Raw genomic sequence first — 14,346 nt, 5'->3', positions numbered from 1 at the left:
AGAGCCACCACGACTGGAAATGTGCTGAGTCTCACCTGAAACCTGCTATCCTCAGATGCTCACTCAAGGTCCTCAATGTATTAATAGTACCTGGGTACTGCTGTAGGTTATTCAGGGCTCAGGGTATCTTCTAGCAGGTGATGAATGCTATGAGGACTGGATCCTTTTTTTCAACGCAGAGGGTTCCCTTCCGGCCAAGCCTATGTCTAGAAATGTTGTCTGGGAGCTGGGGGCCTCACAAGTCTGTTTGGTGCCTTATCCTGTTGTGGCTGAGCTGATATCCAAGATGCAAGATGAAGTTCGCCTTACTGTTTCTTTTTCATTCCTCAAGCAGAGGGAAGGAGTCTCTTTAGGAGCTGTGAGCTATGCAGCCTGAGGTTAAGGAAGAGGTGATACCAGCTTTCCTTTCGCTGACCCAGCTGGTGTCTCAGTATGTCACGTGTCCCCCTAGTCCCCAATTTCTGAGCCTAATTCAGCACTAGGACTCACCTAAGAGTTGCAGTCCTTATGGCTTACACTGCCTTTCGAGTTTACTTGGAAACAGAGAACTGTAGGCCCTCTGTGGTGAGGTTTTCAGGCACTGAAGTTCTGACTGCTGGGATTGGTGATTCCCCTCAGGTTAGGACTGGTTTAAATGCTCCCTCTGTGTCCATGGGCAGGTGTTAGCTGAGTTTGGTCTAGTTTTCCTTTGTGTCTAACATGACAGCAATGAGTTCAATGCCTCATAATTGCTGTGTTCTTTCTACCCCTGTGCCCAGAGATACACTGTGCACCACACTACTGCTACTGAGGTTGTGAGGGATGGGGGTTGGTGATTCAAGATTGTTTTTTTCTGTCTCTTCAGTGCCTCTTTCAGGGATATGAAGTCAAAACCAGGTACTGTGACTGCTCACTTGATTTTTGGCTCTCATGAAGATATTTTTTTCTGTGTAGTTGTTAACTTGGTGCCTTGTGGGGTATGGGGAAATGATTAGTGGAGCCTTCTTGCCACTTGCTTTGCTTCTCCTCCCCATTATAAACTATATAAAAAATATTTAATGGCTCAAGAAATTACTTAAGTAATACTCAATATAGAAAAAAAAATGTGTTCTCTCAACTATCCACAGTGTGCTGTCACTTATGGAATAAAAAATATGTATTGACTAGTTGAAATGGACCATTTTTTTAAAAGGATGATTAGTTTACTGTATAACTCTATAAACTTTGATATGGATTTAACAAATTAATCGTTTACACTTATGAATATGTAAAAATTCTTTGATAGATTATGTGAACCACTTTTGGTTCAAAAAGTAGAGTAACTAAAACTATAAAACTCAATGCCTTACATAGCAAGAATGTGCAGATAGTATTAAATTCTCACTGATAATTTTTAATGTGTCATCTGGAGTAGATGATTTAGGTTTGTAAGAAGATATAAACTGCCTAAGGGTAGAGAAGCACTCTCTACGGAATCATAGAGTCATTAAAAGAATTTGATATTTGGCCTCATATTCCAGATATTGCCACTGGTTAGTTTTGTGACCTGGGGGAAGACATTTATTTTTTTTCTCAGCAGCAGCTTCCTTATTTGTGTAAAAATAACTCTTGCTTTTCTCATGTTATAAATGATTACAATTTGTGAAGTTTCTTTCACTTCCAGAAAGTGGGTAATTTTTTTTTAAATTAGAGATAGTATCTCACCCTGTTCCCCAGGCTGAAGTGCAGTGGTGAAATAGCTTACTGAGATCTCAAATTTCTGGGCTCAAGTAATCTTTCCATCTCAGTTTGCTGAGTATTTGGGACTATAGACACATGCCACTACATCTGGCTAATTAAAAACCAAAATTTTAAAGACTGGGGTTTTATTGGGTTGCCCTGGCTTGTATCAAATTTCTGCCCTCAAGCGATCCGCCTGCCTCAGCTTCCCAAGTAGCTGATATTACCGATGTGAGCCACTGCACCCAGTATAAAAATTTTATAACTTATATTTTCCCATGTTTTAATCTCAATGTCTTCAAAATGTAATGTTGATCAGATTCTTTTAGATAGCTTTTTATAACATACAGATTGCCAGGCACTCTGGGAACCTCTGATTTACCTGATCTGGAAAAGTTCTTGTACTGTTAACAAACAAGCCTAATTGATCTTGAAGTAGATGGTGTGAGGAACACATATTGAAAAACAATTTTGTCTCTATTACAAAGCTAATTCCAGTCCCTCCGAAACTTTTCTCCAGTAATTGATTTTTCTTCTTAAACTTACAGTGCCCCTCCCTGTTGCTCCAATTTAGACAACCAGAGGACAAGGTATATGAAACTGAGTTCTCATTATTACAGTAACTTCCTTGAGGCATTCTTGGCTTTTTCCAAGCCACAAATGGTTGAAAGTATTAAGCCAGGTATTTTGCATTGAAATCAAACTTTCCAACTCTTTGCTCTACTGACATCATTTGAATAACGCTGCAGCTGTGCTATTTTTGCCAACAATGGAAAATTGACTTAATATTGTTCTAGAATAGCCTTTCAGCTACAAGAGGTTATATATAAATCAAAGGCTTCTTGAGTAAAACTTCTTAGAATTGTAGAAGCTGCTTAATACGGAACATATTCTCAGTCTTCCTCTGGTCCACAAAGCCTCTGATTTCTTGTCTATGGACAGAACGTCTGGTTTAATCTACAGGAACCCATAACTTCCTGAAGCTTTATGCTTAACAGTGACAACGTGAGTCAGTTGAATTTTATTGTGTTTCAGTCCATAGAGTGTTAGCTACAGAAACCTTTCCATTGCCATACTGAGAAAGTGCAGCAGGCAGTGTGCCTACAGGTCTACAAAGAAACTTCAGGTAAGCAGAATTATTTAGAACAGCCTTTTTATCTTGGCAGTTCAATTAATTTGGACTCTTGTTCTAAATCATTTGTATTTGTTAATGTATTTCTTTTCCCCTGCAAACCCTTGGAAGGAGCACTCCCCAGGGTCTCAATGTTGAGAATGAATTCTTCAAAACCTTTTAGGTACCTGAAACTGGAAATACTTCAGAAAAAGCCAGTGCGTATCCTTTTGAATTTGTAAAATGTCCAAATTCTTTCCTTGAATTATAAGTTATCAATATGCTTGTACCTTTCTGTGACACCCTCTAGATATGCATAGTAATACTGTTAGCAAAAAAAAAAAAGAATCCGTATTCTCCTTGCCTCCAATCCTGCTTCTAAAGTATTATTGGTTTATTAGCACAGAAAAATCTTCCTTCTTCCTTCTGTGTCATGTGGCTAGAATAAAACAATGTTTTTCTGTTGCTCTCTGCCAAATTTCTATCCATTTATTGAAACATTTGGCACCTGGTATCCTAATTTTTCTCTCCAACAAACTTCTGCTACATCCTATTCATGTCTGCGGTACCTGAAACTCCCATTCCCTTCTTGGCTCCTACTCTGTTGACTTGGAGTTGAAGCCAACAGCCCTACATCCCAAACTGATCTACCTCTGAATGCCTCTGACATCTTAACCTCTAATAGTCTATTATCTGACCCCAATCTCCTATTTGTAAGTGCATTTTTCCCTGTCTATTAACATTGCTATTCTTTGACTTCATCAAGTACTTTCTTCCATGGCTTTTTCTATATTTTCTTACTTTATTGGTCTCCAACCTACTTTACTTTTTTCTTCTCTCTCTTAGATGCTACAGTTTGTGAGTTTCAATCTCTCATTTCTATATACTCAAATGCTTTGTCCCTTATCTTTTTTGCTACACCAGCCCTGAAAAAACCAACCTTGGTTTGTTTTAATTTGTCTTCTCTGCTTCTATTCTCAGGGTGCTGAGCTCAATATATTGTTGAGTAACACTTCCAAATCATGGTGTCCATCTTTACATGATCCTAAGCATGCTTGCTAGTCCTTGCTAATTCTAGTCCACTCTTTCTCCCATTAACATCAAGAGCCATTTAAACCCTAACTGTTTCCCATAAAATCCTACTTCCTTTTCTCCACACTTTCTTGGCATACTCCCTCACCCACTCAATGCTAAAAAGTGATTTTGGAAGTAGGAAAAAATTTTACCTCTTCCTGGAAACAGACATTCAAAAATAACTTGCCAACTCTCTGCTCTTTTTTTCTAACCCTGTGTACTCCCATATAAAATTAGTCCTCACTTAACATTGTCAATAGGTTCTTGGAAACTGCAATTTCAAATGAAACAACATATAACAAAATTAATTTTACCATAAGCTAATTAATATAAAGAGTTAAGTTCCTACAGCATATTTCTGGTCACAAAAACATCACCAAACTTATAAATAAAGAACCCAAACACTTCTAATATAAAACAATGAACTAAATGGAAGCTGTATATACATTTAATAAATATTAATAAAAACAAGTAAGATAATTATTTACCTAATTTTTGGTGAGTCGGTGTGTGATGGTGGTCACAGTAGTGGTGGGTTAAATTGAGAAATAAATGTTTGCAAAGCAAAAGTTGTAAGGAGCACCTCTTGCCTCTATGAAGTTAAAATTCAATCACAAATATGGTGGGCTCACTGAGTCCTTTGGCACAGCATTGTTTATTGTCATTCATTTGTATGATTATCATAGACTTTATGAATTTTTGTTTTATTACGAATGTTTCATTCATTCATTCATTCATTTTTCAGCTGGCTTTTTCCAGTTCAGAGGAGCAAGTGACTGAAGCCTATCCTGGTAGCTCAGAGCACAAGGCAGGAACCCACCCCAGACTGGACACCCTTCCATCACAGGGCACGCACACACACACACACACACACACTGTCTCACTCATCCTGGGACAATTTAGACATGTCAATTAACTAATGTACACATTTTTGAGATGTGAGAGGAAACGGGATTATCCAGAGAAAATCCATGCAGACATGAGAGAACAGGCAAACTGCACATAGACGGTGGTCCAGCCAGGAATTGATGTTTTTCTCTTCACCATTGTAATGAAAAGATACTAAACAAAATGACATTATTTGATGACCTGCTGTATACCTACATACATACACCTGCATCTGCATCCATCCTAATTTTTTTTCTGACTTCTCACTGGAAGAAGCATTCTTCCAGTCCAAAACTTAATTTAACAAGTATGCTGAGAATTATGGTTGACGATTACATGAATTAATCAACATAAAGAAGCTGAAATAGTGGTTGGCATTTTGTATATAAGGTCAATGAATTTCTGTCACCTTTCTATGTCATGTTTACACATTGGTCTATTGACTTACATCTTACCTCTTGTAGTTAGCATAGGTATGCTTAACTCTCGTCTAATAAGATAAATGCCTTTTTTGAGCTCTTGTACCTCTCCTCTGTCCTTCGATACTCTCATGTTCTTCTTCCTTTCCTGGTCAAGCTCTTTGAAAAAGTCACCTTCACTTCCTCACATTTCATTCCACATCTCTTACCAAGTCAGTAATCAACTCTTAACTCCAAAATGCACTGCCATCTTTAGTACTCATATCTTTTAGCTTCTCAGCAGCCTTTGACTGCTTTGGTCACTCTTTCCTTGAAGTTGATTGCTCTCCTCTGTGGAATATGCTACTAAAGCCTGCAGAATGGGCAGAATTCTGTGCCATTTGGTTAGTGCACCCATCATCCTAGACAGTGACAGAAACACGTTAGCTTTTTCTAGATCTGTGGTTTGCCTCAAAATATCTATTTTGTGTCAATAGATTTATTCAAGCAAGTTACATATAGTCCATCTTTGAAGTTGCAGTTTTCTTCATTTATGTTTCTGTCCGGTGGAATGGTCACCTTCACTGGATTAAAGGTCTTTAAAATGTCCTTCAGAACCTTGTATATACACAAATTACCACCATGCTAAACACTTCACATACCTTTTCTGGCAATGAAATCCTCATGACAACCTACAAAGTAGATATTACTATCCCCATTTTATAGATAATGCAACTGAGGCAGAGACTCAAATAATTTGACTTACCTAAGGTGACCCAGATAGCCAGAGGAGGAGCCAGGGGTGGAGTTTTGGTTTGTTTGATTCCAAAGGCCATGTTGTTAGCCACTGTGCTTCCTTTTGTATTGATTATGGCTATATACTTACATATATACATGCATACATAGATGTCATATGTACTGAGTTTTCTAGGATTGCAAAAAATATTAATGGCTTCCTTGCAAACCATCAAAATGGTGTAGAAAATTTTCTATTTGTTGGTTCTTGGAAAATATGGCCATTCTTATATATTGCCTTCAAGTATCATATGAGGTATTACATATTTTTATATATTGTCAGCCATGTGTATATGGCTGGAAGAAAGTTCAAAAGTTCATATTTATATCTTATTTATATATTACTTTGTTTCAGAAAGACTTTCAGGTGGGTATATGCAAATGTACATATACACAGATAACCATTCACCAATGCATCTTTATATTATTATTTTTCAATTTTTATTTTATTTTATTTTATTTTATTTTATTTTTTGAGATAGAGCCTCACACTGTCACCCAGGCTGGAATGCAGTGGTGTGATATCAGATCACTGCAACCTCCTCTTCCTTGGTTCAAGCGATTCTCCTGCCTCAGCCTCCTGAGTAGCTGGGACTACTGGCACTCACCACCACACCCGGGTAATTTTTTGTATTTTTAGTAGAGACGGGGTTTCGCTATGTTGGCCAGGCTGATCTCAAACTCCTGACCTTGTGATCTGCCCGCCTTGGCCTCCCAAAGTGCTGAGATTACAGGCTGAGCCACTGCACCTGGCCTGCATCATTATATTATTAATTTGGGATTACATCATATGTTTTCCTGACTTTGTAACACAGATGTTTTCCTATGTCATTAAACACTCTTCAAAGACATCATTTTGATAGTTGCCTGGTAATCTATTATTTGGATATACCATCATCAACTTGATCATTTCTTCATAATGAATTTTGTGTTATATCTAATATGCAGAATGATATTACAATAAATTTTCTTATGTTTACCTCCTTAAACATATCTATTATTATTTCCTTGGGATGAGTTTCTAGATGTGGAATTACTGAATAAAAGGGTTTGGTTTATTTTTAAGGTTGCTAACATATAATTCCAATTGCTAGATCTTGCCAATTTCTACTTGGTGGTATCATCACTAATCAACAATTTTTTCTTCCTATGGTTTTGTTCCTTAGGAGAAAAGGGACTACGCACAATATAGTCTGCAAGGTGGTTTTTTTTTCAGAAGATTACATTCCTTCTTGATAGCTGAAAATAGTACCCATGCTATGGGAACATTAGAGCAAGTATTTCAATGCTTGGGGTTGGGAGGCTCTCCAGAGGGACAATCCCTGAAGAGATGCATTATTTTTTATTTGTGTCTGGACAACTGAAGCCATTCACTCTCCATATTCTTTTACTGATTTGAATCAAATGAGCATGGGAGATATATTTTGCCAGATACGTTAATGTACTTTTTAACTGGAATTGTATGGAGATTACAAAGGAGCCTTGAGGTCTAGTTGCACCTCTGGGCTTTAGTTTCTCATTTGTAAACTGAAAAGTTTGGACTAGATAATTTCTAAAGCCCATTACTGTTAATAGTGTATGATATCCCTGGTGACTTCTCCTTCCTCTTCTTTCTGGACACCTATCATATCTCTCTAGGTATTTCTGTTTTTGTGTTTATTTCCTTAGATCATCTTCTTGAGGGAAAGAAGCTGAAGTGCTACATAAGATGCTTGTGCTTCATAATGCTCAGAAGCTGCAGATTCTGTACAAATCCTTAGAAAAGAGCATCCCTGAATCCATAAAGGTAACGGAGTAGGAGGAGATCAAAGGAGAAGAGGGTTGAGTTGAGAGGAGGACAGATTCAGGGTTCATAACCTTAATGGGGAGATGGGAATGCAAGTCTAAAGTGAGAATCTGTGCAAAGATGACCTTAATATCTATATTCAGTCAATCACCTACTTTGCTTCCTTTTTGTGACCTCTTAAACATCTTTTGAATTTATCCTTCTGCTGTCTTTGGTGTACTTTGTCATCTCTTCCTGGTAATTGCAATACCTCCTTGTCTCCAATCTTAACAGCCTAGTTACAACTTTGTGATGAGAGTCATCTATATGACACATATAGGATCATATCACTCCCTGTTTTTAAAATTTGCCATAGCAAATTTGCAGAGTCCATCTCCAGGGCTTAATTGGGTTCCACGGTTTATCCCAAAATTCTCCAGCCTTTTTTATTTTGCCTCTCAACATTCTCCTGCCATATACCACACGCTACAAATATTGAGCCCCTCACAGTTCAGTAGGCATGATATCATCTGCCATACTCTTAGTCATTTCACTCATGCTTTTTCTCCTACTTGTAATAACTTGCTCTCATTCTCTAGTTTGCCAGAAAAAGGCATAACATATTCATCAAGACCCAGTTCAGATATTGCTTCTGATACTGTAAGTTTCCCTATCACTTCCTAGACAGGTAGTGCTTTTCCTCCTTGGGATCCTATACCACCATATACATATATCACTCAGACCACATGTCCTACGATGGTTGAACTATGTACTCTCTATCCTTCTAAACTTAACTTTAGGGTTGTAGCCATATCATATTCACCTTTGGGTTTTTCATGCTTAAGACAGACCTGATACATAATAGATGCCAAATAAATACTATGTTATGAAATAAAGAAAGAAAAAAATGAGAAAATGGCGTGAATTTTTTAGAAATGAATGAATATCAGGGAAGCCAGTTCCTAATGACTCAGGCATTAACTTGGATTTTTGTGGATGCTTATTGGGCCCTCTAGCAGCATAACTCTCAATGAGTAGCCCAACGAGCCATCCTGGAAGCACTGGCCCCATCCTAAGTCCTCCTAGACTTCTTATCCTTATTTCTCATGCCATGTCTTATTTCTCCACTTATAAGACTCTATATTGGAGAAGAACTTCATCCTCTCCTGCTTTGTTCTGTTGCATTGTAGGTATATGGCGCCATTTTCAACATAAAAGATAAAAACCCTTTCAACATGGAGGTGCTGGTAGATGCCTGGCCAGATTACCAGATCGTCATTACTCGGCCTCAGAAACAGGTAGGAGCAATAGTTACTGAATACCAGGGTAGTCACTCTCCAGACGTTCTCTGCATGGCAATGAGGGAACTGAAACTGCATGGCAATGAGGGAAATGAGGGATGGTGAGAAGAACATTGACACTGTTGATGTATGCAGGTTTTGGAAGGGCTATTTGGGAGAGAGGGTAGGGCAGTAAGATAAGGCTTGAACTTAGATCCAGTGATCAGTAATCCAGGATGTGTAAATAAAATTAGGATTCCACCCAGTCAATCTATTCTATCAAGATTTGATCATAGGAATACATCACAACCTAGAGTTCTATGGCTGAAAGTGATTAAGAAGTGTTTTCACCTGCAAGGACTCCCAAGGGGAAGGGTCAACAGCAGAGGGTAGGCAGGCATATGGAGGCAGACTGAGCTGTCTATTCTAGGTACTACTCTGGCTCTGGAATGATGGTTCTTTCCAAAACTTCATCTATTCACATGCACACCAAGAGCCAATCACTGAGCCAGCCCCAGAGTGCTGGGTCAGGATTAGCACAGGTGACACCTTGTCAAAAATCCGGAGCCTTGCCAAACCTGTTCTTTATATTTCTTTCCATACCTTAGGCACCTTCACTTTTAAATCCTTAACATACACCATTTTGGGTACACTTCCCATTCTAGACAATGGAGTTATTTACTCACCCTCTCAAGGGCAGATCACTTTAGTGCCCTAAAAGAAAGAAACAATCTTCAGTGTATCAAGAGTGAGTTATTCTTGAAGTGACTCCAAGGCCATTTTCTACACCTATCTCAGAAAAACAGAAGATTTCAAACAATTAAATCTCTAGCACTCTAGACCTATGCAAGAACATTTTGTAAATTGTAGTGATATGTAAATATAATTGATATTTGTTATATCAGGAGATGAAAGATGACCAGGATCATTATACCAACACTTACCACATCTTCACCAAAGCTCCTGACAAGTTAGAGGAAGTCCTGTCATACTCCAGTGTAATCAACTGGGAGCAAACTTTGCAGATCCAAGGTAACTAGTCTGAGTTAAAAGAAAAAGATCCATGGTTTATTCCTAGCCGATATGGAAGGCATAAAGCAGTACTTGTCTTTCTGCTTTCTCCAGGTTGCCAAGAGGGCCTGGATGAAGCAATAAGAAAGGCTGCAACTTCAAAATCAGTGCAGGTAGATTACATGAAAACCATGCTCTTTATACCGGAATTACCAAAGAAGCACAAGACCTCAAGTAATGAGAAGATGGAGTTATTTAAAGTGGATGATGATAACAAGTAAGATTTTACCTTTTGCTTCCCAAATTCCTTGATAGAATTATTGAGTTGCCACAAAGGCTGTACTTGGAAATGTAGGATTTGAGACTAAATTATGATGGGGTACACAATTGCATGGGTAAAGAAAGGGAGTTACGTTAGCAACTGTGTACTGAGCATGGACAGAGCCTTCATTAGAAAAGGTCTTTATGCATATTATTTCACTTAGGGCTCACAAGGATCCTTCTGAGAGGGTAATGGACATCATGGTGACATCGAAAAATGTTTACTGAAACTATTTATGTCTTACAAAATGCTGCATGCTTATAGAAACTACATAAGTATATAAAATAAAAAATAAAATCCGTCCACTTGGGTTCCCCTGCCAGGTGTAAATATTTTTGACACTGATATATATGCTTTTAGTACCCTATATGAGTTATGTATTTATTTTTGCAACACATATACATACTTTACTGCAACTTCTGCAATGAATATCATCATAAATAGATCATTGCAAAGTTGTGTAAATATATCTGAAAGATGAATTACTAGAATTAAAATTGTTGAGTCAAAGAACATGCATACTAAATAAATGATGTTACCAAACTAGATGGCAAGATTTTCATGAATTGAATGTGTGATATCATAACTTATGAAACAACCTAAACATCCAATAATGGGGAAATGGATACGTTTATTGTGGTACATTGAAACATTAGAATACTATGCAGCCATTAAAAAGAATGAAGCAACTCTACACGACAGACTATAAAATATTTCCAAAATAGATTGCTACAAGAAAAAATAAGGTGGATAGAACAATGTATATAATATGCTACCATTTGTGTAAATAAACAAATGTACATAAACATCTAAAATTGCATAGAATAACTGGAAAGTTGTAAAAAAATATTGGCATTAGTGGTTGCTTCTAGAGAAAGTAACTGGGTAATAGGAGATCAGAGAAAGAAGAGATTTGCTTTCCTCTAGTAATCCATTTATGCTTTATAATTGTATTACTAATTGAAAAAATAAATAGAATTTAAACACACACTCACAGATACATTTGATTTAGCCAGAAAAGTCAACACTGTTCAAATCCTGCTTTGCCCCACCAGTGTTCACATGAGACACTTAAGGGGAACATATACACAGGGAAAATGATAAATGGGGATTAAATAATATTTAGTAGTATAACTCTGGAAATCTGGCACGAAATACCTGCCCTAAGGTGATTCCTCTAAGCCTACATCGATATCTTGGTATCTTGCCATTCTAGGTTTGGCTATCCACAGGAGAGGGTACAGGAAAGGGTACTTGAGATCTTTCAGGAAGCAAGTCCAGGATCAGGTGAAGTGAGCAAAAACAAAGCATCACCCATAGAAAACTTAGCGTTCTGTTACCCACCCACTGGCAAACATGAAGTGACTCAGAAACTGACAAACTTCTCAAAACTCTTCCTCCCTGGAGAGGGGCAAAACTTCCTGGAGATCTCTCTTCCACCATCCCCATATTTACAGAGGATATTACTGTAATTTCACAAGCAAGAAAACCGAGTAAACAAGAAAACATAACTTTTCCAAAAGAAAATAATCAGGATTAGAATCCCAATGGTTAGCACCAAAAGTGTAGTATTCTTTTTCCTATATTGCAGCTTCTTAAACTGCGTTTCTGGGTATGTGATGAAGGGCTTTGGGACACATGAAGATGTAAGATCAGCATTGTTCTCATCTTCCTGTAAAATATGTTTGATTGGAATATCTGTTCAATGAAATACTATCTTGTATATTTAGATATCTTGTGGAGTAGAACTCAAAATGCACATGGTTTCATACATCATCTTTCAAGTAAATTCAGCCATGTGGAGGGCTTCTCTGGTCTATATTCTCACTCTTTTAGGGACATGTGTTCATTTTCTTCCTTAGGGCACTTAGTGGGATATTTTGAGATGTCCTGTAATATATCATGCTGTCTCTCTGCTATTAAATGGGCCGTAAAACACACAGTGTTCCCCCATCAACTATTTGGAAACATTTTGAAGCGGAAATAGAAAAGGCAGTTGTTATGCATCTATTGCCTCCTCTAGGCTGTAGGGTCCTTAAGGAAAGGAATGGTGTTATATTTATTTTTTGCAATTCCAGTGTTTGGTAATATTGGCTGAATAAATGTTAAATTCTTTTTCTTCACAGGGAAGGAAACTTTTCAAACATGTTCTTAGATGCTTCACATGCAGGTCTTGTAAATGAACACTGGGCCTTTGGGAAAAATGAGAGGAGCTTGAAATATATTGAACGCTGCCTCCAGGATTTTCTAGGATTTGGTGTGCTGGGTCCAGAGGGGCAGCTTGTCTCTTGGATTGTGATGGAACAGTCCTGTGAGTTGAGAATGGGTTATACTGTCCCCAAATACAGACACCAAGGCAACATGTTGCAAATTGGTTATCATTTTGAAAAGTATCTTTCTCAAAAAGAAATCCCATTTTATTTCCATGTGGCAGATAATAATGAGAAAAGCCTACAGGCACTGAAAAATTTGGGGTTTAAGATTTGTCCTTGTGGTTGGCATCAGTGGAAATGCACCCCCAAGAAATATTGTTGATTGATTCCATTGTCCATTTCAAATCTTTCTTATCAGTAAAAAAAACATTAATTCAAACACAAGCATTGTGATCTACATTAGCACAAAATGCAACTGATTATCTAGGATCTGTGTATTACTTAAGCTCACCCTTAACATTTTTACCCTCCTTCTCCTCTGTATTCTTACAGAAAATTAGAAGTTCAATCTTATGGTCTCATAATTTCCTTTATGATGACAGACATCTCAGAATTAAAATCACCCAATGCCAATCATTAGTGCCAAGATAACCCCTTAACGGCAACACTTTCTTAAATGAAGACAATTTCTTTCATGAAAAAATTCACTTTTATGACTTGCTTGTTAAAATAAAAAATCTGCTTTTAAAAGTGTCTCCTCTGGTATTCTTCCCTTCCTTCTACAAAGTTATCCAAAGGATTTTTAAAAAGCCCTCAGCATCATTGCTTTTTTATTCTGAGTACCCTCTGAGGAGCTTTGAGATGCTCTGCTAAATTAAATTTTGTGGCCATGAGTGAAAATTTGGTTTTCTAACTTGCTTTTTATTACAAGGGGTTGCTAGGTTGAGTTGCAAATTTAAAGCTTAACTTTAAATTTTCAAGATAATTTTTATGTCTATGATGTATTAGTTTTGCCATTATAACAAATTATGATAAATATTATGACTTAAAGCAACACAATGTGTTATATTTATGGCAATCAGAAGTTCAGAATAGGATTTATGAGGCTAAACCCAACATGTTGGCAGGTACAGTTCCTTCTGGAGGTTATACGAGTAAATCAACTCCCTTGCCTTTTCCAGATCATAGAGGCTGTCCTCACTCCTTAGCTTGTGTCTCGGTATCACATCATCTTTTATCTCTTTGCTTTCATCATCATCGCATCACCTTCTTCTCTTCTACAGTCAAATCTCCCTCTGCCTCCCTTTTAGAAGGACACTTGCATATACTCAGGACCAACCTGGATAATCCAGGATAATCTCCCCATCTCAAGATTGTTAACTTAATCACACCTGTGAAGTCTCTTTTGCCATATAACACTCAAAGCTTCTAGGGATTAGGACCTTGATATTTTTGGAGAGGCATTATTCAGCCACCCCGTATATGTATAAGTGTATGCTTTTTCCTGAGCAAAGTTACCTCATACTTTCAGAATTTAAATGTTCTCAGTCCAAGTCTGGTCATAATTTCTATATTCCAGGTCCATGTTGATGGAAAACAGAACTTACTCTAGCTTGAGACCTTATCTATCTCATATCCTATCAACTATGACTTAAGGGTAAAGATCATTTTAAAAAATTGGTAGTTGGCCGAGCACGGTGGCTTACACCTGTAATCCCAGCACATTGGGAGGCCAAGGCTGGCAGATTGTGAGGTCCCGAGATCGAGACCATCCTGGCCAACATGGTAAAACCCAGTCTCTACTAAAAATACAAAAATTAGCCAGGTGTGGTGGCGGGTGCCTGGAGTCTC

The 14,346-nt window shown here is 37.7% G+C and overlaps 1 protein-coding gene across 2 annotated transcripts; it reads left to right on the top strand.

Annotated features, from left to right (window-relative positions):
* The first annotated feature begins 2,473 nt into the window (after window positions 1-2,473).
* Window positions 2,474-13,240, top strand: GLYATL2 (glycine-N-acyltransferase like 2). 2 transcript variants are annotated; one of them, XM_003275345.2, is made up of 7 exons: window positions 2,732-2,824; window positions 6,447-6,584; window positions 7,633-7,750; window positions 8,920-9,027; window positions 9,915-10,041; window positions 10,135-10,297; window positions 12,469-13,213. In XM_003275345.2, exons 3-7 carry the CDS (start codon window positions 7,673-7,675, stop codon window positions 12,875-12,877), a joined length of 885 nt encoding a protein of 294 aa, XP_003275393.1. In that variant the 5' UTR covers window positions 2,732-2,824; window positions 6,447-6,584; window positions 7,633-7,672; the 3' UTR covers window positions 12,878-13,213. The 2 variants fall into 2 exon arrangements, with proteins under 2 accessions (XP_003275392.1, XP_003275393.1); XM_003275344.3 differs by lacking the exon at window positions 6,447-6,584 and having other exon boundaries at window positions 2,474-2,824; window positions 12,469-13,240.
* The last annotated feature ends 1,106 nt before the right edge of the window (window positions 13,241-14,346 follow it).

The sequence above is a fragment of the Nomascus leucogenys genome, chromosome 4, assembly GCF_006542625.1.
Source record: "Nomascus leucogenys isolate Asia chromosome 4, Asia_NLE_v1, whole genome shotgun sequence".
Lineage (NCBI taxonomy): Eukaryota > Metazoa > Chordata > Mammalia > Primates > Hylobatidae > Nomascus > Nomascus leucogenys.
The sequence above is the reverse complement of the archived record's forward strand: the minus strand, read 5'-3'. Positions and strand labels throughout refer to the sequence as shown.

What these genes read in the sequence shown, in the direction of transcription:
- GLYATL2 (XM_003275344.3), top strand. Translation starts at nt 7,673, where the DNA reads ATGCTTGTGCTTCATAATGCTCAGAAGCTGCAGATTCTGTACAAATCC. An exon ending in GCAAACTTTGCAGATCCAAG is followed by an intron (nt 10,042 to 10,134) that starts GTAACTAGTCTG and finishes TGCTTTCTCCAG; the next exon opens with GTTGCCAAGAGGGCCTGGAT. An exon ending in AAAGTGGATGATGATAACAA is followed by an intron (nt 10,298 to 12,468) that starts GTAAGATTTTAC and finishes TTTTCTTCACAG; the next exon opens with GGAAGGAAACTTTTCAAACA.